Source organism: Schistocerca americana, chromosome 1, assembly GCF_021461395.2.
Source record: "Schistocerca americana isolate TAMUIC-IGC-003095 chromosome 1, iqSchAmer2.1, whole genome shotgun sequence".
Taxonomy (NCBI): domain Eukaryota; kingdom Metazoa; phylum Arthropoda; class Insecta; order Orthoptera; family Acrididae; genus Schistocerca; species Schistocerca americana.
The window spans coordinates 235,143,349-235,171,246 of record NC_060119.1 but is presented as its reverse complement, the minus strand read 5'-3'; the positions used below and the strand labels follow the sequence as shown (position 1 = coordinate 235,171,246).

Below are 27,898 nucleotides of genomic sequence, written 5' to 3'. Positions count from 1 at the left end.
CAATCCTGCTGTTCGAAGATGGCCTGCTGACTGTATCACAACCAATTTGCCCTTTGAACCATCCATTTTTGTGGTTTCCTATCAACCACTGTGAGTCAGAAGACAAATCCATTCTGGAAAGTGGTCATCGGAATGCAAATCTGTGATCATTTCAGACTGAACTAAATCTGCAATGACTGGGGAGCAAAAACAAAGATCAACTGGCCGAAGATGACCCTGCAGCTGTAGAAAAGTCTTTTCTGACCGGAATTCAAAAGACAGATAGTCTCTGAATGGGCAAGGAGCTCAATAATTCGACCACTGGAGCAAGTGGCAGCTAAGCCCCTTTGCACATTGTGTGCAATGAAGTCACCCACAATGAGGAAGGGGGCAAGGCTATGTCCGGAAAAGTTCTATCAGGGCCTGCATCTGACACATTATAAGATGGAAGGTATAAAGAACACAATATGATTTTAACTGGTGTGAAACATCCATTGCAAATGCTAGTATGGTTGTCATAACATGGGCAGAACAAGAGTGGCATCTGTCATCGGCAGAAACAGCCATACCCCCCTTAGCCCTGTCTCCAGTAACATCATCCATTCTGTAGGGGTGATAGCCCCTTAATCTGAGTGTACCAGTGACTTTAGAATGAGTTTCTTGTAATCAGACGCAGAACAGTTTCTCCTGGCTCAGGAGCTGCAATTCTTCTAATGTGATCAGTATCCATTTAAGTTCCACAGAAATACAGAAGTCCCAGTGGGAGCCATTGATTAGTGGCGGTTGTCTTTGTCGTCCTCCCTTGGTGGTGGTGATTTACTAGAGAGGTCAGTGGGAACATGGCATGGTGCTCAGCTCTCCAGTTCCTCAATGTTGACATCAGTGTTCTCCACAATAAAATCACCATCAGAATGGGAGAGTGCCCTCCAATACAACAGTTTTGCTGCCCTTTCTTCAATTATGAATTACTTTTTGTGTGAAGTTTGTTCTTACTTGTGGGAGGAGCTGCTTGCATGGGCAGAGAGGATGCAGGCTTTGTATGCTCTAATAGCTGAGGTTCCAATTCCGTTGTTGACAACTTCCAAATAATTTTGTGTCAAAGCATAGCTGCCCCCCACCCTCCCCACTGGTACACTGATGTGAGCATTTACTCGTACTTGAATCTGCAGTCAGTCTGGGTTTACGTGGAGCCATCACATTTGACAGACTGGCTTCTTAAAGGCCACTGCAACAGCAATAGCAAATGCCGAAGGTTGCATAGCTTGGAAAGCTATTTTAGCTACAGAATAGGGTATGCGTTCCGTGACTTCCAACTCCTGAATTTTCCTTTCCTTCCTGCTCCATACATGGTGATCCCCGGAGCAGAGTATACATTTTGGAGGAACTGTACAAGAGTTGCCTGAAAGCTGAGCCACCTCCAAATCTTTGATATTTGACAGATCACACTGGGTTGCGAACATATGGTCACGCATTAAGACAGATGTAGTCTGCAAGAATATGCTTAGATAATTCTAGAGTGTTGAATATTAGAATAAACGTTGTAGTTTTCTCCACTGTGCCACTGACTCTTCTCATATAGTTCTGCACTTCCATAACACCTGTATTTTTCCTTTCTTCACAATCCATCTCCATTATATCGAAGCAGATAACCACACCTTTTCAGAAGTTAAGGGTATTACGCAGCTCAGCTACAATAGGGTAGTCACCTACAGCCTTGCACCACAGAAGCTTAGATACTTGGTATGATGTGGCAGTTTCAAATAGAACGGTTCCACTACAAAGTCATTTAACACTTTTTCAGGACCAGCAACACCCTTCAATGCCTTGTGAATACAGTAAGGGGAGACCTTCTCAAATGCCTGTAGCTACACTACCACCGATATAGCCCTCAGCATCTTTGAGGCATGCAAACTCTCCTGCCCAGCACTTGAGGTGCCTACAATAAGAAGGTGTCCACTGCAAGGGTGGCTACCTCCGAGTCTAAACTCGGTGTTCTAGATGGTATTAGGGGGCCCAATTACAGAGGTGGATACTCATATGGGGTATAAGTGGTTGCCTGTCCCATGATGCAAGTGGATGTATGTCCTCGATTTTTTTGTTTTCATCACGAAAGACGCAATTTCAGCATATATCTTAATGTAATTTGTAGATTTCATCTGTTACGTTTGTGTTTCGCACTTGTATCTATTTTAACCTGCAGACTACTAACTAAGGTATGAGCATATGGGATTGGTTCCCAAGTATGTGAGTGGTTCGAAGACTTCTTAAGTAATAGAACCCAGTACGTTGTCCTCGATGGTGAGTGTTCATCGGAGGTGAGGGTATCATCTGGAGTGCCCCAGGGAAGTGTGGTAGGTCCACGGTTGCTTTTCATCTACATAAATGATCTTTCGGATAGGGTGGATAGCAATGTGCGGCTGTTTGCTGATGGTGCTGTGGTGTATGGGAAGGTGTCGTCGTTGAGTGACTGTAGGAGGATACAAGATGACTTGGACAGGATACGTCATTGGTATAAGGAATGGCAGCTAACTCTAAATATAGATAAATGTAAATTAATGCAGATGAATAGGAAAAAGAATCCTGTAATGTCTGAATACTCCATTAGTAGTGTAGCACTTGACACAGTCACGTAGATTAAATATTTGGGCGTAACATTGCCGAGTGATATGAAGTGGGACAAGCATGTAATAGCAGTTGTGGGGAAGGTGGATAGTCGTCTTCGGTTCATTTGTAGAATTTTGGCAAGATGTGGTTCATCTGTAAAGGAGACCGCTTATAAAACACTAATACGACCCATTATAGAGTACTGCTCGAGCGTTTGGGATCCCTATCAGGTCGGATTGAGAGAGGACATAGAAGCAATTCAAGAGGCGGGCTGCTAGATTTGTTACTGGTAAGTTTGATCATCACGCGAGTGTTACGGAAATGCTTCAGGAACTCGGGTGGGAGTCTCTAGAGGAAAGGAGGCGTTCTTTTCGTGAATCGCTACTGAGGAAATTTAGAGAACCAGCATTTGAGGCTGACTGCAGTACAATTTTACTGCTGCCAACTTACATTTTGCAGAAAGACCACAAAGATAAGATAAGAGAGATTAGGGCTCGTACAAAGGCATATAGGCAGTCATTTTTCCCTTGTTCTGTTTGGGAGTGGAACAGGGAGAGAAGATGCTAGTTGTGGTACGAGGTACCCTCCGCCACGCACCGTATGGTGGATTGCGGAGTATGGATGTAGATGTAGATGTAACCTAAACTGATAACAGCTGTGTATCTTACCTGATTGAGAGGCAATGGTTCCAGTGTATATATCTGGTCATCGTCCTTTTCGTCTAAAAGACAGAAAAATAATACGTAGTTACCAATTACAGTTTTTTAGAAAATAGGAAAGCAACACACGTCAAGTATTATAAAGTGGATAAAATACATATCAGAGTGGTTAGATGAAAGCTTATGTAAGTGCAATTAAGTAGTTTTGAGCATACCTTTCTCTGTATCTGCATCTACAGGTTTTACATCCTTTGAAGCTTCTCTTGTAGTTATGTGAGCATCTATCCATGCTAGCTCTGCATCTTTTCCACGTTTCAGTTGGAGTGATGAAACAAGAGCATCTGTCAGCCGAACCTTACAAACACAGGATGAAAGAGTTATTTACTTATCAAACAAATTTTACACAGAGTGTATCAAATGGAAAATTCATTTTATAGATTACTAAAACAGACAGAATGGCTGGCCAGTGTTTACCTCCAAAAGTCAAATTTCCTAGTACTGCCTTAAGACTTACTTTTGGAAATGTTAGTTCCTTTCTCACAGAAGAATAAGGTATACATTTGGAAAGGAGGGTCAGATCACTGTATCTCAACTGGCTCCCTCTCTAGGTGGAGTCAGAGATCTGCCATCTCTTCTGAAACCTGTCCCGTTTCCTCCTTCAGGATTGAAGTAACATTTCCAAAAGCTATGAAATATTTTTTTTCCTACTTTTAAATGTGTCTGTTAGCATTACTAAGAATTTCAGAGCATGAGGGTAAATTTTATAGTGATGCAAGTGAGATCATTTGGGGGGGGGCTAACAATAAAAAATAAGTGCGGCATGAAAAATTTTGTGAATGGAGCTATGAATGGGTTGTGTTTCACAAAAAACATTATTTCCACCAATTACAGAACGTTAAGATGATCTGCAGTTCAGTTTGATATGAGCATCTCAACTTTTTAAATAAGAATACATACAGCTTACATTATACAGAAGAGTTGATAATATTGGTTCATGTAAAAAAAGTGGTAAAAGAAAAACTGTCTTCTGAATAAAAAAATAAGAAGATGTAAACAACCATTGGCAAAATTGGAAAGGATATCTCATGTTTTGACAGCTGAATCTTCAATTCTAAATTCTTATTAGAATACCACAGAAAACAGAATGTGTCCGAAGATTACGGAGAATGTTGATGGTTATCTTTCTTCTAAATCAGTCAGGAGACCGAACTTAAGGACTAACTATATTCATTGTTTAGTGGGTAGCACCACTAGTCTGAGTCTGATTCCTAGTGGGCACATCAAATTTTATAAGGCCAGAAGGTCTATAGTGAAGTTCCCTCAGCTTTATGAGGCCAAGTGAGAGGCCTGCTTGATCAAATAAGCTGGAAAATTGAGTTGCCCAGGATGGGCACTAAATAATATTTAAAAAATAAGAATCTGACATAATAAGGGAAATATTACTCCTGTGATACAGTAGGTAGAGGTATTATGAACGGCTACTATTAAACACACAAATGTTCTTTATTTCTCGGTGTTTTCTAATATGCTCATTTTACATAATTTCTTCCATCCTGTAATTCTAAATGTTATCTTCACTGTCTGGATAACTGTAACTGCCATATTTTCTAAGAATTTCATCACAGGCTCACTCATAATTTTAATAGTTTACGTTAATATACAGGGTGATTCAAAAAGAATACCACAACTTTAAAAATGTGTATTTAATGAAAGAAACATAATATAACCTTCTGTTATACATAATTAGAAAGAGTATTTAAAAAGGTTTTTTTTTTCACTCAAAAACAAGTTCAGAGATGTTCAATATGACCCCCTCCAGACACTCGAGCAATATCAACCCGATACTCCAACTCGTTCCACACTCTCTGTAGCATATCAGGTGTAACAGTTTGGATAGCTGCTGTTATTTCTCGTTTCAAATCATCAATGGTGGCTGGGAGAGGTGGCCGAAACACCATATCCTTAACATACCCCCATAAGAAAAAATCGCAGGGGGTAAGATCAGGGCTTCTTGGAGGCCAGTGATGAAGTGCTCTGTCACGGGCTGCCTGGCGGCCGATCCATCGCCTCGGGTAGTTGACGTTCAGGTAGTTATGGACAGATAAGTGCCAATGTGGTGGCACTCCATCCTGCTGAAATATGAATTGTTGTGCTTCTTGTTCGAGCTGAGGGAACAGCCAATTCTCTAACATCTCCAGATACTGTAGTCCAGTTACAGTAGCACCTTCGAAGAAAAAGGGACCAAAAACTTTATTGGCTGAAATGGCACAGAAAACGTTCACCTTAGACGAGTCACGTTCATACTGAGTTGTTTCCCGCGGATTCTCAGTGCCCCATATATAGACATTGTGACGGTTGACTTTCCCGTTAGTGTGGAAAGTTGCTTCATCATTAAACACAACCTTTGAAACAAAAGATTCATCTGTTTCCATTTGAGCAAGGATAAAATCACAGAAATCGATTCTTTTAATCTTATCAGCTGCAGACAGTGCTTGAACCAATTTCAGACGATAAGGTTTCATAACTAACCTTTTTCGTAGGACTCTCCATACAGTTGATTGTGGAATTTGCAGCTCTCTGCTAGCTCTGCGAGTCGATTTTCCTGAGCTGCGAACAAATGCTTGCTGGATGCGTGCTACATTTACATCACTCGTTCTCGGCCGTCCAGAACTTTTCCCTTTGCACAAACACCCATTCTCTGTAAACTGTTTATAACAACGTTTAATACACCACCTATCAGGAGGTTTAACACCATACTTCGTTCGAAATGCATGCTGAACAACTGTCGTCGATTCACTTCTGCCGTACTCAATAACGCAAAAAGCTTTCTGTTGAGCGGTCGCCATCTTAGCATCAACTGACGCTGACGCCTAGTCAACAGCGCCTCAAGCGAACAAATGTACAACTAAATGAAACTTTATAGCTCCCTTAATTCGCCGACAGATAGTGCTTAGCTCTGCCTTTTGTCGTTGCAGAGTTTTAAATTCCTAAAGTTGTGGTATTCTTTTTGAATCACCCTGTATTGTCATGAAAAGTTCTTTGCAATATAGTAGGACCCCACTCCACCATTCCCAGAATTAATATTTTCCTGCTGTTTACAACATTTTTTATCACTCCTGTCAAATTTCCTATGTTCACTATGTTAACTTGCACTCTTTTCACATTAAAATACTTATAATTTTCACATGATTTTATGCTTTATGAAACAATGTTTGTGGGAAAAAAACACAGACGTAACTGACACAAAATGACACTGACATTGTGTTGGTCTTCAAGTTGTGTTTACAAACATTAAGCAGTTCTCTTTCTTGGCACCTGGACACTCTACTCAGCCGACCTGAATCTGTGAAAGTGGGAACAATTTGTGATTTGTCTCCTGCTACTGGCAACCTCTACTTGGCATGGTGGCTGATGGGAATAACCGATTTATCAGAAGTCAGAAGAAGGTGTGACTTCGGAGGAACATTCATTTGTTTCTTGTCACTACCAACTTTATCCCGCCTTACATTGTGATACACAATAAGTAGTATCCTTACATTATTGTAGCTATATTGTTTCACTATTAACTTTGCCTTGTGATTAGGATCATATGCAGAGGACATCCACTTTAACTTGATAATATACCGTAGTTTTGTTTATTGTTTGTATATGCACTGAACATAGTGTCAGTTGCTTGCTAAGGTTGACAATATGAGTCAATTTCAATCAACACAGCTACTCTCATCACCTGCTGTGCCATGGGTTTATTGTCTGTACCGTGTAGCATGATTGTTGCCTTGTGAAGTGACTGAAGTGTATTGTTAGTTTTTTTTCCCCCCAAACTGAGCATTTTCTGTGAAAGTTTTTAAATGGAAAAACAGCTGTTACCAAAAGAGACAGGAAAACCCTTTTGATGGAAGGGAGGGTAAAAAGTCTCAAAAGAGTTGAAGTTGATTGTGGAGCATGCGTTTCATTAGTACAGAGTTTAGGAATGCCTGTATGTATGATTGATGCCATCGTGAAAAGCAAAGACGCTATCTCGGAAAGCGCGAGCAACAGTGAGCCAAATTCCCAAATAAATAATTAAAAAAAGAATGCCAGTTATTCTACGCCCGCAGAACTAGAAGAAATTACAAAGAACTGGTTTCACACTGCACATGCTTTGAACACTCCAGTGAACAGTGAGATGTTTCACAAACAGGTGCTGAAAGTGGGCAATGTGCTTGGAATCACGGACTTCTCTGCATCTAATGGGTTGATAGGTTTAAGAAGCAGTACAATGTGATATACAATACTGCAAGTGGTGAAAAAAACAGTGTAGATGTAAAACCTATTAATGACTGGGAGGATGGTAAGTTATCTTATGAAGCACTGTAAACCGAAGATTATTTGCAGCACTGATGAAATAGGTCTCCTTTTCACCATCCTTTCAAACAAAACACTTGCCTTCAAAGGAAAAAATTGCCATAGAGGCAAATACACTGAGTTCTTGACAGTAATGCGGCAAATACAGTAAGTTCTCTTGACAGTAATGCTAAGCACAAACATTGAGGATTTGAGAAAGTTAAACCTTCATTTTAAAAATATAAAAACATTGTCAACAAACTACAGTACCAACAATGAAGCATGGATGACATCAGAATTATTCAAAAGGCGCAACTGTGTTGCCCTGATGCAAGAATGGGAACTCACAACAGGAAATTCTTGTTAGTGGATTGCTGCCCTGCACATTTTTTTTGGACAGAAGTCAATGAGTACACCATCTTCAAATGCTTCTGAAAAGCTGGATTCACTGAACTAGAGTAAGGAAGTGGATCTGACACACCGGACCCAAGTATTAATGACAACACTGAAAAACTACTGCTTCATCATGGGAAAAGCAGCAGTTGGAGCATCCAGCACAAGATTTTGTACACACTGATGATGATGATGTCACTGTTGAAAGTGTATCTGTTGAGAATGTGATTGGCTTTCATACACTGGAAAATGCAGATGCAGTGCAGAAAGTGACTGTGATAGTGATGATGACAGAGAGGTTCCCCCTAGAGCAGTTGTAAATGCAGCAGTGAAAAAAATAAAAAAATAAACTTTTGCTGTAGATTTTGATGACAAAGCTTTTCCATGTGTTTACAAAGCAGAAAACCACATAGAAAAAAATTCACCTAAACAAATTACAGCAATTCACAATTTTGGATTTTTCTGGAAAAAAAGGTAAATACTGCACGTATTTGTTCATGTGTTGCATTTATGTAAGATAATTCAAAACAAGGACAGTACAATAAATAAAATGCCTCATTATTGTTTCATAAAGTGTGTGCTTAAAAGGCTAATGTGTGGTATGGTACTTTCCCCTGAAATCTTGGCTATAGAGACAGGCTGATCTGTCTCATAGCCTGATGTCTAGACTGATTTGAAGGTGACAATTTGGTTGCGAGTTGACAAAGCCAGTGAATGTGAAATAGATTGATCTGTAGCATAGTGCCACATTTAATGCACTTTACAATATTTCATACACTTTCCTTTACAAAATCAGAAACAACTAGGAAAGTTGAGGGTAGCGAACATCTGCTGACGTCACTTTTGCAGGGCAAGTTACACTAAAAGTGATGTATTTTAGAGAGATCTTTAATGCAGTGCACTATTAAACTGCCAAATATGTAACTTCAGCTTTGCAAACTCTTAAATCAACATGGGGGCTGCTTGGTTTGCATTATTTTTAGTGCAGTTTGTTGTGCTACTGTCGGTAAATGTCATGTTAGGTGTGAAACATAGTACTAAATTCAGACAACATTTATTATATAATAAAAATGGCCTGGCGAGTATTTTGATGGCTACTATATACATATATCATACATAAACTACAGAAATGTAAGGTGGGCCCTATATGTAACTTGTACAGCTTAAATAGTTATTTTCAACATTTTACATTTCCCGCATTTTACACTTTTTTTCTGAGTACCTTGAAAAGTGTAAAAGTGGGGGTTTTAATGTATTCAACTTTTTATCCAGACAAAAAGGGTCCAATATTTACAGATGATGTAGTATGCATTGAGGGAAGAAAAATGTTCCCATAAACATTTCGTCTTAAAACCTCATATCTTTGGATTTATGGCCTGCGCGTGTATGAGGAACAAATCTTGCACACTGAACACTTCGGCACGAGACAAATGAGGCAACAGTGCATACTACAAGTTTATGCAACACAAAGTATTTGCGTTGGGGGCATGTAAAGACCTTGGTGTATGCAGTGCCCTTAAATGATATGGACACACTACAAGAACATGTTTCCAGTGCCCGTGATGCCATGCCAGCAATGAATTACAATGGATGGTGGTCACATCGAGCATATGTTGTGAAGAACAGCACAGAGAATGGTGACTGGTGACAGTAATGGTAATAGATCGTAACTCCAAGGTTTAAGACCAATGTTTATCAGAATTTTCTTTCTTTCCTCATTGCATACTACATCCTCCATAAATATATGAATCTTTTTCCCAGACACCCTTTATATGAATAGTTGTATTTCTACTTTCTGGAGTTATAGTAGTAACATTTGTTACCAATAAATTGCAAAATTACGCAGTTTTATTTGCAAGACTGTAACTGGCAGCTAACAGGGAGGTTATGACCTATCAGAAAACTTACACAGTGTGTGTATGTACTAGCATTCTTCACTGCAGAGAAAAACTATTCAATGCTGAACAGCACTCTCATATATATCATCTGCATACAAACAGAAAGAATGAGTGCACAAAGATGAGGGAAACAGTAGAAGCCATATCAGGATCTAAGGTTCTAATTAAAAATTATTCTTATGAATCTGCAAGGCACAATATTAATAGGGCTCACTAATGCAAACACACAAAATAACACAAAACAAATTATATTTACTTTACAAATGCTACACTGAAAGATGTACAAAGATTCCCCACACCAAAGTTTTCAGAAACAAGAGATGAAAATGACAATATAATGTGAGAAAACAACTAAGAGCGAACAAGTCCTAGTCATATGATAAGCAAAAGGAGGAAGCATAATGTAATGGGGAGGGGGGAATACGAATACATACACAGAGAAACACTTTAAAATTTAGGGGGGGGGGGGGGGGGGGGGGAAGACAGAGATTCTTTTATGCATCTGAAGTACACATTGCCTCACATATTGTATCATCCTTAATGTGAAGCTTCCAGCTTTTCAGCCTCTCAGTTGCATTTTGAACATGCCAGATGGATTATCAAGAGAGAGCTATATATAACAACATGTGGCCTACTACAAACAACAAACTCCTAAACTACAGAACACACACACACACACACACACACACACACACACACACACACTGGATAAAATCGTGGGAACAAAGGATATCTAAAAATTTGTAACTCAAGCAGAAGGCAGACTAAGGTTACCTGTAGACGAATATGAATGGGAGGCAAGGAGTGACATGAAGTTGCTGCCTGACCCCACTGCTATTCAATCGGTACATTAAAACAAGTACTAAAGAAAACCTAGGAGAAATTTGGAGAACTAATGAAAGATCAGGCACGAGAAATAAAATGTTTGAGGTTTGCTAATGACATACCAAGTATGATCTCTATGAATTATATGACATTCTTCTTTCTGAGTACAATCGTTTGTCTTTAAATTGCTCCCCCCCCCCCCCCCCCCCCCCCCCCCTCCAGCCAATGTCTCAGACTTTTGCAGAGCTTTAGTTACAAATATCACTGATACCACTCACAATTTATTTTACTTTAAGCAGCTAGAGGTAGCACTAACACCCTTCACTGGAATTAATATAATTATTAAAATTCTAAAATACAAACTCTTGTGGGGTTGATGGAATTTCAAATAGAATTCTGAGAAGTTGTTCCAACTTAATAAGTAATGTCCTTAGTGATATATGCAATGCATCACTGGCATAGGGAATTTTTCCAGACAGGTTCAAGTATGCAATTATTAAACCATTTCCCAATAAAGGTGAGATGACAGACTTAAACGATTATCGTCCAGTTTCCTTACTGACAACTTTTTCCAAAATATACAAAAAGTATTGTCAAAAGTAGTCCGATACTTAAGTGGAAAGAATTTACTTGGCATATCACAGCTTGGATTCTAGGGTTGCTCAACTGGGAATGCTATTTATACATTCACCCATCAAATAGTACAAGCCTTAAATAATAACACATCAAAAGTTAGTATCTTTTTTAAATCTTTCCAAGGTGTGTAGATCATGATACTCTCTGTCCGCCACAACAGCTGTGTGGTCAGCGCGATGGACTGTCAAGCCCACGGGCCCGGGTTTGATTCCTGGCTGGGTCAGAGATTTTCTCCAATCAGAATGCAAAAGGTTGTGCTGAATAATTTAAACAAAGTCAAAAAGGTAGAATATTTTAGTGACTGGGGAAAAATCATAGACATCACCTCCAACTAGTATAGCATGATCTGAGTATTTACCTGCTACTGATTATAGACTTCCTCTGAATGACTCTAAAACCAACACAGCAGAATCAGGTGGCCAGTAAAAATCCAACAATTAACTTGGTTTCACATAGATCTGCTATATGCAACCACGTAATTTCAAGGACACACTCAGTTTCGACCTTAATACAGATAATATTTTTGTCAACTGCAATGAACACACCCATCCTACGGCTTCTCATCCATCTTTCTGATATACATTACATGGCTTGCTGAATATCTCAGAACTTTCCACTTCGGGTTTCAGCTAGCTCTCAGTCCTGTAAATAATTTGAGAGTGAGAACTTTCCAGGAGGGCAGTAAATGACCTCTTCAGTGCATATGCACAGAGGCTCAAACTCTTATGGGAATCAGCGAAATGCCGTGAGTGATGAGCATAATGTATAACGGGCAAGGGACACTACATATGTAGTATGTTGATAAGCTGAGAATTTGAGTCCGATGGGAGGTATGTTAGGGTAGTCCATGCAGTGCAATGATCGATGTCCAGATGGCTCAGTGGTATGAGAATCTGTCTAGCAATCAGGAGATCAGGGTTTGAATCCCGGTCCAGCTCAAATTTTCAAATTTCCAACTGATTTCGATCAACGGGCACTCGCAGCCAAGGTCTGGAATTCCTTTGGGTATTGCTAAAATTTTGATGGTTGAAGTGTCTTTACTGTGAATACAGTAACACAGGATAGCTACCAAACAAAAACTACTCACAAATCAAAACAAAGAAACACACCAACTACCAGGGTTATAAAAAACTGAAACAGTTGAGCCGATAACTTACTTTGAGGCATTATCTGATATCCGGCACATAGAAGAATATCAACAAAAAACACACCAAGGCATGCAGAAATCTGCAGAATGAAAGTGTTGTATATCCTTTACTTGTGACAACGAACTGGGAAGAAATACCATCTAATCATGTGATGCTGGTGGACTTAACCAGTAGTTCTACAGTGCTACTGTACATTTTCACTGCCATCAAAGTGCAGGATAACTATAACTGGTATTTAAACTCTACTCTATAAAGTTATATCTCACCTGATATATGTGTGTCTCTGTTGTGGCATCAACAATTTCTCCACGTTGAGGTGCAAATACACGAGCTGCTCCCCAATGTCTACATGCATTTTGTAGCATCTGTACTCCTTCTGTGTTTCCTCGCACAAGGATTAATCGACGTGGTTTCAATTGGCCCAAGATTTTTTGCAAACTTTCACCATCTGAGCGGCCCTCAAAATCAATGAACTGGACTTGTGCTACAACACGCACTTGGCGTACAGATGACACACACTTCGTAGGCACTTCAGTGATGTCCACTAAAACAAAGATAATTTCTGAAGGCAAAAGTGTCGGTACAAAAGACTGGAACCAAACAACAAATAAAATTATCTTACTTCCATACTATGTAGCATGCATAAAGAGCACCTTCAAGCATATACTACATTCGAAAAGGACAGAAGACATTTGAGAATGAAAAACTGGTGGTGGCTAATTAATGTGTGTTAATGTTACTAGAGTGTAGAATTTTTCAAACAAATGCATGCCTTTTGCAGAGTCTGACAAACAATGAGAGAAAGAAGGCTTTGAAAGTTTCTAATCATTATAATAAGACTGGAGAATCACTAATGGTGGAGTGAAAGCATATGATTTGATAGGATGGTGTGGAAAGTGAAAAATCAGAACAGACTGTAAAACAACAACTGTCACATTTTTGGGCATTTCCTGAAATGATGACGGATATGTGTGCACAGGAAAACTCTATAGTAGACATCATATTCCTGGCTGCAAACAGATTAAGTCAAAAGTGGATGAATGGCAGGTGTAATGCTGTGTTTTCATCAGTGATTTTGGCACTTCAAATCCTCTGCAATCTCAGCAGGAGCTGCTACATCATCATGGAGGTGATAGAAGCACAGGTGAACACTTTCTGCAATCCATTCTTGATACAAAATACAAAAATTAGAACACAAGACTCACTTTAACTAAAATGTCCTTGTGTGTCACAACATGACAGAAATCACTTCTTAAAATACACATGTCCAGAGTCAACCCACCTGTTACTTCTTCTTCCTTAATTTCAACATTCTCCTTGTTATCTTCTGCTTCAGGATTAGAGTCAACCATCTTGTAGTCCTCTGATCTATAATAAACAAAATTTAGGTATGTAACTACCTATCATTCAAATCTGTGTGCAGCAAGAATATAATGGATCAGTGTTTCTAAAATTATATGGTAGGATTCTAAAATTACTAATCTGATTTCTAAAAAACTAAAATTACAGGAGAGTGAAATATAATATACTATCATTAAATATAATTAAAGGTTAGTAGGATGGAGACATAATATTTATGATAGTTTCCTATACTGCGCAACACAAGAGTATAATATTCTTCAAACTGGCGTGGTCTTCATCTGTAGGAGTCTTTAATGCTGTATTAATAGCCCAGTTAACTATCTGGATTTAAACAAAGCAGTAGTAAGATGATTGTCAGGACTGTGATGATCACTTTTTGCCTCTCAATGCTTATTATTATTATTATTATTATTATTATTACAGCCAATGTGTGACTCAATGTAGAACAGAATACTGAAGTGTTTTATTTATATTTGTACTGTCAAGAGATAGTTGAATGTCTAGTAACATTTGTATGGAAGAATGAAGAAAATATGAGGCACAAAAAGAGTGACTTTGTAATTGTCATCCAAACAAGTTGAGTACAACTGACAGACCAGCATTTGTAATTAGATACAAACATAAAAAATTTTCAGTTACATCTTCAGAAGAAAAAGGAAATGTGAAATTGCAGAGGTGTGGAACAGGTGAGACTGGGATCTTTCACTACATCTACATCTATATCTGCAAATCACTGTGAAATGTATGGCAGAAGGTATTTCGCAATGTGCCAGTTATTAGGACTTCTTCCCGTTCCATTAATGTATTGAGTACAAGAAGAATGATTGTTTAAACACCTGTGTGTGTGTGTGCTGTAATTAATCTAATCTCATTCTAATTCTCATAATCCCAACGTGAGCAATAGTTAGAGGGTTGTAGTACATTCCTACAATCATCAATTAAAGCCAGTTCTTGAGACTTTGTAAGTACGCTTTGTCAGGACTGAAAAAATTACAGTATTATCTGTGGTGGGCGTGTTAGACATCCTGTGAAACACCTTATACTTCAGAACCCCACTCATGATGGAAATATATTGGATCTAATGGCAACAAACATATCTGACCTCATAGAGCATGTCCACATCAGTGACTATGATGTGGCAACAATGATTACCAAAGTACAAAGGACAACTAAAAAAAAGCAGAAAGGTATACACGTTAAGCAAACTAAAAAAAAGCAGTAGTGTCATATCTAATGAGGAACTTGAAATTTTCAGCACAGGGCAGCAGCATGCAGAGGAACTGTGGTTCAAGCTTAAAAGAATAGTTGATCATGCACTGGATAAATATGTACATAGTAGAAGAGTTCATAATAGGAGGGTCCCTCCATGGTGCACAGTCACTGTAAAGAAACTTCTAAAGAAACAGAGATTGCTGCATAATAGATGCAAAACAAAGCATACGGATACAGATAGAGAGATGTTGAATTAAACACATTTGGCTGTCTAAAGAGCAATGCATGAAGCCATCAATGGCTACCGTAGCAGAATATTGTCAAATAATCTTCCCCAAGACTCAAATTCTGGTCATATGTAAAGGCTGTTAGTGGCACACCAAAGCTAGTATCCAGTCCCTAGTGAATGAGACAGGAACAAAAATTGAGCATAGCAAAGCAAAAGCTGAAATCCTCAACTCTGTTTTCAAATGTCCGTATACACACAAAAACATGGGATAATTGCCCCAATTTAATCCTTGTATCCTTGAAAAGATCAGTGAAATCAGTATTAATGTCAGTGGTGTCAAGGAACAGCTAAAAACGTTAAAAGTGAACAAAGCTACAGGGCCCAATGGAATCCTTATAAGATTCCATACTGAACTGCAGCTGAGTTAGCTCCTCTTCTAATTACAATCTATCATAGATCTCTCAAACAAAAAAACCATGCCCAATAATTGGAAAAAAGGTACAGGTCACACCTGTTTGCAAGGAGGGTAGTAGAGGAGGAGGAGGAGATTAGTGTTTAATGTCCCGTCGACAACGAGGTCATTAGAGACGGAGCGCAAGCTCGGGTGAGAGAAGGATGGGGAAGGAAATCGGCCGTGCCCTTTCAAAGGAACCATCTCGGCATTTGCCTCAAGTGATTTAGGGAAATCACGGAAAACCTAAATCAGTAACCAGGAGGGTAGTAGAAGCGATCCACAAAACTATAACCCAGTATCCTTGACACCCATCTGTTGCACATTCTTAGAACACATTCTGAGGTCAAGCATAATGAGGTATCTTGAACAAAATGACCTCTGCCATGCCAACCAACATGAATTCTGAATACATCAACCCTGTGAAACACAACTCGCACTTTCCTCACACATCGTACTGAAAGCTTTGGATCAAGGCAGTCAGGAAGATGTAGTGATCAAGGCTGTCAGGAAGATGTAGTATTTCTTGATTTCCAGAAAGTGTTTGACTCAGCACCACACCTATTTTTCTTGTCAGAAGTATGATCATATAGGGTATCAAGTGAAATTTGTGACTGGATTGAGAACTTTTTGATAGGGAGGATGCAGCATGTTATGGATGGAGAGTCATCGTCAGATGTAGAAGTAACTTCAGATGTGTCCCAGGGAACCGTGTTGGAAACCTTGCTGTTTATGTTGTGTATTAATTATTGGTGACTTCTTGTAAGTGTTGAGAAATGTAAAACTGTGCACTTCACACACACACACACACACACACACACACACACACACACACAAAGGGGGAAACAAAACCATTGCATTCTATGACTATAACATCAGTTAGCCAACTCTTACAAATACCTAGGTATAACACTTTGTAGGGATATGAAATGGAATGATCACATAAGACTCAGTCGTGGGTAATGTATGTGGTAGACTTCTGTTTATTAATAGAATACTGGGGATGTACAATCAGTCTACAAAGGCTTACACATCACTCATCCAACCCATTTAAGAATATTGCTCAACTGTGTGGGACCTATACAAAGTAGGACTAATATGGGATATTGAATGCATGCAGAGAAGGGCAGCAAAAATAGTCACAGGTTTGTTTAACCTGTGAGAGACTATCACAGAAATGCTGAAGAGAGTGAACTGGCAAACTCTTGAAGATAGATGTAAACTATCCTGAAAGGGTCCACTAACAAAATTTCAAGAATCGGCTTTAAATGATAACTCTAGGAATGTACTACAGCCCCCTACTTATCACTTGCATAGGGATTGTGTGGTCAAGATTACAATAATTACAGCATGCACACAGGCATTCATTCTTCCCATGCTCCGTACACGAGTGGAACGGAAAAGAACCCTAATAACTGGTACAATGGGATGTACTCTCTGCCACGCACTTCACGGTGGTTTGTACAGTATTGGTGAAGATGTTGATGTAGATAGTTTATGTCTTATCTTCAAGAGTATGGCAGTTCAGTTTCTTCAGCATCTCTGCGACACTCTCCAATGGGTCGAACAAATCTGTGACCATTGGTGTTGCCCTATGTACTGTATTTACCTTATTATAAGAAGAGATTTTTTCCCAAATTCATCATACAGTGTCATCTTATATTGACAGATTAAACTTTTGCTGCTTGCTGCTAAGGTCAACAATTTTATGTTGTTTAGCAGAGGACACGGCTAACAGCCTTGCCGCAGTGGTGACACTAGTTCCTATCAGATCACCGAAGTTAAGCACGGTCGGGCTGGGCTGACACGTGTAGGGGTGACAATCCAGCCTGCCGAGCACTGTTAGCAAGCAGGATACACTCAGCCCTTGTGAGACAAACTGAAGAGCTACTCGATTGAGAAGTAGTGATTCCAGCCTCGTAAACTAGCAATGGATGGGAGAGCAGTGTGCTGACCACAAGCCCCCTCCATCCACATCCAGTGACGCCTGTGGGCTGACGATGACACGGCGGCCGGTCAGTACCATTAGCCCTTCATGGCCTATTTGGGCAGAGTTTAGCTTTAGTAGAGTACACAGGGATAGTCTTATATTTAGAAATGAATCTTTGGCTACCGAAGTCGTGTGCAGATTTATTTCGAAGAATTCATAAGGGCAGGGCTTGGTCGGTGATACTCATGTTCAAACAAGCTATATATTTCCTGATACACCAAAGTGTTTGATGCAGCACTGACGTTGCTCGAAGAGTCATGTGACACTGACTCGTGTGGCACTAGCTCAGAGGTATATGAGAAACTATGAACTAGTCTATTGATATGATTCAGATTTGTTGGTTTTGTGAAAAACAGGACAAAATAGCATTAGATTCTATCATCTTACAAACTTCTGTTGTATTTGGTAAAAAAATAAAAATCTTTTGTTGTATTTTAACAGATTTACAATAAACATTCTTGCACATGTATGGATATTGTATACAAGCATTAACACCACTTTGTAATTAAAGGTAACAGTCAAACCAGAAATGTTGTCCTTCAAAAAACATTAGTTGATTCAGAACCCAGACTAATATTTTATTTGATAATGAGAGACTGTAATGATTTACTAAGCGCATTGCAAATGAGAAATTTGGTCGCTGTTCACATATCAGAATACCGGATAAAAACATTACTAGTTTTTAATCATCTATTGAACATGAGGGTGCCATTCAGCTGAAACAAGAAGGAAAATTAATCCAGAATGAAATGTCTAAAAAAGGAAATAAATCATATTAAACTGACTGTAACAGTTATCGTGAGAACAGATTTCAGCAGCAACATCCATCATGGAGATAGTATAAACAGATGTTACTAAATTGCGGGACAAGTGAAAGTTCAGCAATATGACTGAACTGTAATTGCGCTCTTTCAGTTACTGCAGCTGCTCAAGCTCAACGCTACAGAAGAGTTTGAAGGGGAACAGTGACACAAGCTTGGCTGAGATGGTGACATGGCACAGAGTAGTAAGCAAGTAGCAAACTTTGTTGTATTGCCAACCAAGGGAATCTATACCACGTACTTCGACTTTTTATGATCATCTACGACATTTAAACTGCTCTTTGCCTAAATCCACTTGTAGTTGGAATTAAACTGACTTTAAAATTGGACCCATACTCAACAACAGTGTTCATTTTTGCAGGTGATGGTAAAAGTCTAGATAGGTGCCAGTGGTGTACTAACGTGTTTCTTGCTCCAATGTTGTTGACGCTCACCAAGATGTATGATGGGAATGAAAGGGGATGTCTCAACTAGTTCTACACAGCCAACGAGAAAGCGCCAGGCAGGCAATATATTTGGAAGCAAGGGACATTTTAACATTCTCACGTCAGTGCAGGAGCAAAATCCGATTGGTATTTGGAAAAAACAGCTGTGTTCTCAGGTCCCACAATAACAAGAACATCAGAAATAGCAACATATTCGAAAGAAACAGCTAAATACGTGTGACAACAAAGATACAATTTCACAGTTGTGCTATTAGTATGATGATGACGACGACAACAATGATTAAAAATAGTGATACTGCAGACTAGAGGGTTAGTAAGCAAAAAGGTAAAAAAACAAAATGGTTCTAAAATAAATGTAAGCCATTTAATTTTTCTTTACTTTATTTCTCTTAGTGTTATCAAAAGGCATAAATTTAGAATAATGGAAAATCCTGGCTGGAATAATGACAATTATGAAAAGGATGGATTGCTACTCAGCATAAGCGGAGATGCAGATAAGCACAGCAAAAAGGCTTTCAAACAAGTAAAAGGGTGTATATGCAGACAGAGAAAAAAAAATTATGGATCTTCTCCGGATTTCTTGGTTAAAAATACACTTTTTCTGTTAGGTGACAATATACTTTTCCTCAGAACATTAACAGGGTGTATACGTGGACAAGGAAAAAAAATTCGGGGATTTTTCCTGGATTTCCCAGTTGAAAAGACACTTTCTCCTGGGTGAAAATACACTTTTTCCGTGTTAAGTAACTGTATACTCTTCCTTGGCACTCTAAGAGTCATCAATCCTTTGAATGTTTATGGTTTTATATATCGACGTAGAATTTCCCGGCACTTTAGAAAACGAAACTCAGGGGGGGAGGGGGAACACGTTTTGAAAGGCCTTTGATGTGCAGCAACACGTACACTGAATATTTCCATATTATGAAGGTATAAATTTGAGTTCCACCAAACACAGCATGTCACTTTCCGAAGGATTAAAATCAAGATTGCGATGCACTTTTGTAAGCCAGTCATAGCTCATGTCACGTGATCTCGCCAGCTGATGACAGAATAGGACACGTGATGTAGTCAGCCAATAGCAAGATCACTCGCTCGTGTCACGTGATCTCGCCAGCTGATGACAGAATAGGACACGTGATGTAGTCAGCCAATAGCAAGATCACTCTTTAAGTTGCACGAACACACAAATAAGAAAAGTTAATGGTTTAAATTAATATACACAGCATTCACATATAATATTGGTCTAGAAGATTAATAAGCTGGAAGAGAAGAGAAGCTAAGCTTCCACATATAATGTTGATCTTTTTTGTGCGTGTTACACTTTAAGATACATCACACAAATGCGCCAGTAAAATTTTTAATAACGGCGTAAATCTCTGATCTTCTGGGCTCGAAATTCTTCCAAATGGCCGTCTTCGAAGAGTTGATTTTTAAAGAGTGTCAAACGCTTTGTGATTTACGAAATTCATTGTACATAGTTCATCTTGCGTAAAAGAAAATTTGGTTTGAATGTAACGCTTTTCAAACCACCATTTGCAATATTTCCTGCGACCTGTTAGAAATAGGTTCGTTTCAGCAATTGGAAGAGAGCGCCAGATAATAGATGTCACCGTGCTTACGCAGCTACGATGACGCAGGAAGCCCATATGTTCGTACATGTAAAACATTAAAAGATCTTACATTATGTCATAAAAGAAACAAGACATCAGAGGATACTTAAAGAGCATCGCAATTTCGTGAACCATACTAAAATGCATAATTCAGCTCAAAATGCACATTCATATGTCCAGATTCGTATGTAAATTTTCTTGGAGTATCAGTGCTATATTAACTCATGTTTGGTTCTTTATTACGGCATAATGCCATACGTGCACTTGAAATGCAGCGAACAGTTGAAACTAGCCAATAGTGTGAAACTAACACTTCGTTTGAAATAAAGCAGAAAAGAATAATGAAACCCAAATCTCTTTAGCAAACCGACAAAAATAACTTCATTGTTCTGCAAGGCGATTAATGCTTGACTGTCAGGAAGGTGGAAATAAACTCTGAAACTAATAACATATTTTAGACTTCCGTAATTACGCGAACGTATTTTAATTCATTAGATAACTCCCGGCCGCAAAAATCAGTTTGATATCATTTAATCATTGCCTCCCCCCCATGAACCATGGACCGTGCCCGTGCCGTTGATGGGGGAGGCTTGCGTGCCTCAACGATACAGATAGCCATACCGTAGGTGCAACCACAATGGAGGGGGTATCTGTTGAGAGGCCAGACAAACGTGTGGTTCCTGAAGAGGGGCAGCAGCCTTTTCAGTAGTTGCAGGAGCAACAATCTGGATGATTGACTGATCTGGCCTTGTAACACTAACCAAAATGGCCTTGCTGTTCTGGTACTGCGAACGGCTGAAAGCAAGGGAAAACTACAGCCGTAATTTTTCCTGAGGGCATGCAGCTTTACTGTATGATTAAATGATGATGGCGTCCTCTTGGGTAAAATATTCCGGAGATAAAATAGTCCCCCATTCGGATCTCCGGGTGGGGACTACTCAGGAGAACATCGTTATCAGGAGAAAGAAAACTGGCGTTCTACGGATAGGAGCGTGGAATGTCAGATCCCTTAATCGGGCAGGTAGGTTAGAAAATTTAAAAGGGGAAGTGGATAGGTTAAAGGTAGATATAGTGGGAATTAGCGAAGTTCGGTGGCAAGAGGAACAAGACTTCTGATTAGGTGAATACAGGGTTATAGATACAAAATCAAATAAGAGTAATGCAGGAGTAGGTTTAATAATGGATAAAAAAAATAGGAGTACGGGTAAGCTACTACAAACAGCATAGTGAACGCATTATTGTGGCCAAAATAGACACGAAGCCCACGCCTACTACAGTAGTACAAGTTTATATGCCAACTAGCTCTGCAGATGACGAAGAAATTGATGAAATGTATGATTAGATAAAAGAAATTATTCAGGTAGTGAAGGGAGACGAAAATTTAATGGTCATGGGTGACTGGAATTCAACAGTAGGAAAAGGGAGAGAAGGAAACATAGTAGGTGAATATGGATTGGGGCTAAGGAATGAAAGAGGAAGCCGCCTGGTAGAATTTTGCACAGAGCATAACTTAATCACAGCTAACACTTGGTTCAAGAATCATGAAAGAAGGTTGTATACATGGAAGAACCCTGGAGATACTAGAAGATATCAGACAGATTATACAATGGTAAGACAGAGATTTAGGAACCAGGTTTTAAATTGTAAGACATTTCTAGGGGCAGATGTGGACTCTGACCACAATCTATTGGTTATGAACTGTAGATTAAAACTGAAGAAACTGCAAAAAGGTGGGAATTTAAGGAGATGGGACCTGGATAAACTGAAAGAACCAGAGGCTGTACAGGGTTTCAGGGAGAGCATAAGGGAACAATTGACAGGAATGGGGGAAAGAAATACAGTAGAAGAAGAATGGGTAGCTTTGAGGGATGAAATAGTGAAGTTAGCAGATGATCAAATAGGTAAAAAGACGGGGGCTAGTAGAAACCCTTGGGCAACAGAAGACATATTGAATTTAAATGATGAAAGGAGAAAATATAAAAATGTAGTAAATGAAGCAGGCAAAAAGGAATACAAACGTCTCAAAAATGATATCGACAGGAAGTGCAAAATGGCTAAGCAGGGATGGCTAGAGGACAAATGTAAGGATGTAGAGGCTAACCTCACTGGGGGTAAGATAGATGCTGCCTATAGGAAAATTAAAGAGACCTTTGGAGAAAAGAGAACCACTTGCATGAATATCAAGAGCTCAGATGGAAACCCAGTTCTAAGCAAAGAAGGAAAAGCAGAAAGGTGGAAGGAGTATATAGAGGGTCTATAGAAGGGCGATGTACTTGAAGACAATATTATGGAAATGGAAGAGGATGTAGATGAAGATGAAATGGGAGATATGATACTGCGTGAAGAGTTTGACAGAGCACTGAAAGACCTGAGTCGAAACAACATTCCATTAGAGATACTGACAGCCTTGGGAGAGCCAGTCCTGACAGAACTCTACCATCTGGTGAGCAAGATGTATGAGACAGGCGAAATACCCTCAGACTTCAAGAAGAATATAATAATTCCAATCCCAAAGAAAGCAGGTGTTGACAGATGTGAAACTTACCGAACTATCAGTCACAGCTGCAAAATACTAACACGAATTCTTTACAGACGAATGGAAAAACTAGTAGAAGCCGACCTCGGGGAAGATCAGTTTGGATTCCGTAGAAATGGTGGAACACGTGAAGCAATACTGACCCTACGACTTATCTTAGAAGAAAGATTAAGGAAAGGCAAACCTACGTTTCTAGCATTTGTAGACTTAGAGAAAGCTTTTGACAATGTTGACTGGAATACTCTCTTTCAAATTCTGAAGGTGGCAGGGGTAAAATACAGGGAGCGAAAGGCTATTTACAATTTGTACAGAAAACAGATCGCAGTTATAATAGTTGAGGGGTATGAAAGGGAAGCAGTGGTTGGGAAGGGATTGAGACAAGGTTGTAGCCTATCCTCGATGTTATTCAATCTGTATATTGAGCAAGCAGTAAAGGAAACAAAGGGAAAGTTTGGAGTAGGTATTAAAATCCATGGAGAAGAAATAAAAACTTTGAGGTTTGCCGATGACATTGTAATTCTGTCAGAGACAGCAAAGGATTTGGAAGAGCAGTTGAACGGAATGGACAGTGTCTTGAAAGGAGGGTATAAGATGAATATCAACATAAGCAAAAGGAGGATAATGGAATGTAGTCGAATTAAGTCGGGCGATGCTGAGGGAATTAGATTAGGAAATGAGACACTTGAAGTAGTAAAGGAGTTTTGCTATTTGGGGAGCAAAATAACTGATGATGGTCAAAGTAGAGAGGATATAAAATGTAGACTGGCAATGGCAAAGGAAAGCGTTTCTGAAGAAGAAAAATTTTTTAACATCGAGTATAGATTTAAATGTCTGGAAGCTGTTTCTGAAAGTATTTGTATGGAGTGTAGCCATGTATGGAAGTGAAATGCGGACGATAAATAGTTTGGACAAGAAGAGAATCGAAGCTTTCGAAATGTGGTGCTACAGAAGAATGCTGAGGATTAGATGGGTAGATCACATAACTAATGAGGAGGTATTGAATAGAATTAGGGAGAAGAGGTGCTTGTGGCACAACTTGACTAAAAGAAGGGATCGGTTGGTAGGACATGTTTTGAGACATCGAGGGATCACCAATTTAGAATTGGAGGGTAGCGTGGAGGGTAAAAATCGAAGAGGGAGACCACGAGATGAATACACTATGCAGATTCAGAAGGACGTAGGCTGCAGTAGGTACTGGGAGATGAAGAAGCTTGCACAGGATAGAGTAGCATGGAGAGCTGCATCAAACCAGTCTCAGGACTGAAGACCACAACAGCAACAACAACAACCATTTAACGTGAGAGCAATAAACGAAGAGGAAACAACAAAATCGAAGAGGAAACAACAAAATCACTGAACGTGAACACAGGTCGCTTGGAGACAACCCATCTCCCCACCACAACTCAGACTGCTCTGGGCATCAGTGCCAGATTTACTATATTTCCGAACCGGGGCGATATTAAGTAGTGGCGCCCAGCAATAGTTCTGTAACCAGAAGCGAAAGAAGGTACAACTCATATGCAGCTCAACTGCGCATGCGCAAGTGCCTGCCTGCAACTGCTCAAACGAATCCAATTTGAACAGGTTGTCACATCACACTTATCGGAGGCAATTTGTTGTTATGATGCATTGTAGTCTTCCTAAAGCCTTTGACACACTTTGCTGTTGGCAGACGCTTGTATGAGCACTGTGTTTTGTTGTTGTATACGGCGCATTTCCTTTCCCCTGTTCACGTTTTGTTGCTGCAGCATTATTCTGCAATAGCGGGGTACAGTAATATCCTTTGTTAGAGTATTGGTTCTTACCAGTCAAAATCACAAAAATTTAACTGAAAACTAAAACAATGAAAAATTCCCGGAATTCTTTACAATTCCCGGGTTTTTCCCGGTTTTCTCCCAGATGAAAAAATTCCCAGGTTTTTCCCAGATCTCCCGGTTGTCCCGGGTCGTATACACCCTGATGAAAACTTATCAATCCTTCGAATGGTAAAGGTTTTATATAGCGGCGCAGAGTGTCCCGGCACTTTAGGAAATGAAGCCCTCCGTCCCCCAAAAAAAAAAGTGTTTTAGGAAGAGCTATGATGTGCAGCAACATGCACACTGCATTTTTGGTATTCTGAAAGCACGAATTCCACCAAACACAGGGCATTAGTTTCTGAAGCAGTGATATCAAGATAGTGATCCATTTTTGTCAGCCAATAACAGCTCATGTCACATGATCTCGCCACAGCTCATGTCACATGATCTCGCCAGCCAATGACAGCTGATATTCAGAACATAGGACATGTGATGTGGCCAGGCAATAGCAACCTCACTGTTAAGTAACACAAACACACAAAAAGAAAAAAAATAATGATTTAAATTAATATACATAGAGTATAGCTACAAGAAAAGATAAGCTTCCACATGTAATATCAATTTTTTTATTGTGTGTGTTTCCCTTTAAGACATATCAAATACAAATGAGCCAGTAAAATTTTAAATAACAACATAAATGTCTGGCCTTCTGGGGGGAAAAATTTTGCTAACTGCTGCTCTGGTTGTTCCTCAAAGTATTAAGTTTTGAATGAAAGTCAAATGCTTTGTGACTTAAGAAGTTCATCACACGTTCTCACATGCAATACGATTCATCTTGCATAAAAGGAAATTTATTTTGAAAGAAAAGCCCCTAAAAACACCATTTATGCTAGAAATTAAACAGCTGTGACACCACATCGAAAGCAGTTTGTAGTTATGAAGTATTGCAAAGTCTTCGTCTTAAAGCCCTTGACACATTTTGCTGTCGGCAGACATTTGTGTGTCCACTGTCTTTTGTTGTTGTAAATGGAGCATTTTCTTCACAGCTTAAGTTATATTTTGCTGTTTTATACTCGTTTATGTTTTACTACTTCAGCATTATTCTTCACTAAAAATTACAAAAATTTAACTGAAAACAAAAACAATGAAAAATCCCTGGAATTCTAAAAAAATCCTGGGTCTTTTCCGGATTTCTCAGTTGTCCCAGGGCATATACACCCTGAAGTAAGCTTTCAGACAAAAGGGCCTTAATCAGAATAAGACAACATACACACATACTCATGCAAATGCAACTCTTACACACATGACCACAGTCTCAGGCTGCCGAGGCCAAACTGCAAGCAGCAGTGTATGTTCGGAAAAGCGATCTGGGAGGTGGGGGAAAGGAGGCTGGGGCAGGGAGGGATAGCAGGGTAGGGGTGAGGGACGGTAAAGTTCTGTTTGTGGGAGCATACAGAGATGAGGTGGAGAGAGGGTAGGGCAGCTACATGCATTCAGCAGACTAGAAAGAGGGCGGAGGAGGGTGGGGGTGAAGAGGAGAAGAAAAAGGACTATGGGTGTGTTGGTGGAAAAGAGGGCTCTGTAGCACTGGAGTGCGAACAGGGAAGGGGTCAGGTGGGTGTACATCAATGACTAATGGAGGTTGAGACCAGGAGAGTTACAGAAAAACAGGATACACTGCATGGAGTGCTCCCACCTGTGCAATTCAGAAAAGATGGTGCTGGTGCTGGTAGGGAGGATCCAGATGGCAAAGACTGTGAAGAAGCCCTTAAAATGAAGAATGTTGTGTTGGGTACCATGCTCAGCAATTGGGTGCCCCAGCTGTTTCTTGGCCACAGTTTGTCGTGCTTGTGATCGGACTAGAGTACATAGTGATGGGAGGAACTGGTCTTACATGTAGGTCCATTAGGGATATGAGCCATGAGGCAAGGGATCGGGAGCAGGGGTTGTGTAGTGATGGACGAGGATGTTATGTAGTTTTGGTGGATGGTGGAATATCACTGTGGGAGGAGTGCAAAGGATACTGGGTAGGGCACTCCTCATCTCATGGCACTACAAGAGGTAGTTGAAATCCTGGCAGATAATGTGATTTAGCTACTCCAGACATGGGTGGTACTGAGACATGAGGGAAATGCTCCTGCGGCCGAACAAAGGGACTTTGGAATGCGTGTGCGTGTGTGTGTGTGTGTGTGTGTGTGTGTGTGTGTAGGGGGGGGGGGGGGGGAGATAAGGTGTGGGAGATCTGTTTCTATACAAGGTAGGGAGGGTAATTATGGTCTGCAAAGGCTCTAGTGAGACCCTTGGTATATTTCTACAAGGACTGCTTGTCATTACAGATGCAATGACCACAGGTGGCAAGGCTATAAAGAAGTGTATGTCTTGGATTGCAATGGGTGGCAGCTATCAAAGTGGAGATATTGCTGTTGGTTGGTAGTTTTGATGTGGATGTAGCTGTCACTGAGGTGGAGGTCAACACCGGGGAAGGTGGCTTGTTAGGTTGAGGAGGACCAGATGAGACAAATTGTGGAGAAGGTGTGGAGGTGCTGGAGGAATGTGGATAGGATGTTCTCAACCTCTATTCAGATCACAAAGACGTCACTAGTGATACTGTACCAAGTGGCTGGTTTGGGATTCTGGGTGGTTAGCAAGGATTCCTCTAGACGGCCAATGAATAGGTTAGCACAGGATGGTATCATGCGGGTGTCCACTGCCGCATCCTGGATTTGTTTGTAGGTTATGCCTTCAAAGAACAAGCACTGGTGGGTCAGAATAAAGTTGGTCATGGTGACTGGGAAGGAAGTTTTATGTTTGGAATCCATCGGATGTTGGGAAAGATAGCGGTCAACAGCAGCAAGGTCACAGGTATTAGGGATGTTAGTGTAAAGGGATGTGGCTTAAACAGTTATGAGCAGGGCACCATGTGGTAAAGGTACAGGAATTATGGAGAGTCGGTGGAGTAAATTGTGGGATCTTCAATGTA

General features: G+C 39.9%; 1 protein-coding gene across 1 annotated transcript in view; it reads right to left on the bottom strand.

Moving 5' to 3' along the window:
- LOC124621755 (probable cleavage and polyadenylation specificity factor subunit 2) overlaps positions 1-27,898 on the bottom strand; it is a 185,372-nt gene that overhangs the window by 16,937 nt on the left and 140,537 nt on the right. Inside the window, exons 11-14 of the mRNA XM_047147168.1 lie at positions 13,748-13,833; positions 12,732-13,009; positions 3,458-3,596; positions 3,252-3,304 (exon numbers count right to left, since the gene is read on the bottom strand). Coding sequence (XP_047003124.1) covers positions 3,252-3,304; positions 3,458-3,596; positions 12,732-13,009; positions 13,748-13,833 — 556 coding nt within the window. The remainder of the gene's footprint in view (positions 1-3,251; positions 3,305-3,457; positions 3,597-12,731; positions 13,010-13,747; positions 13,834-27,898) is intronic.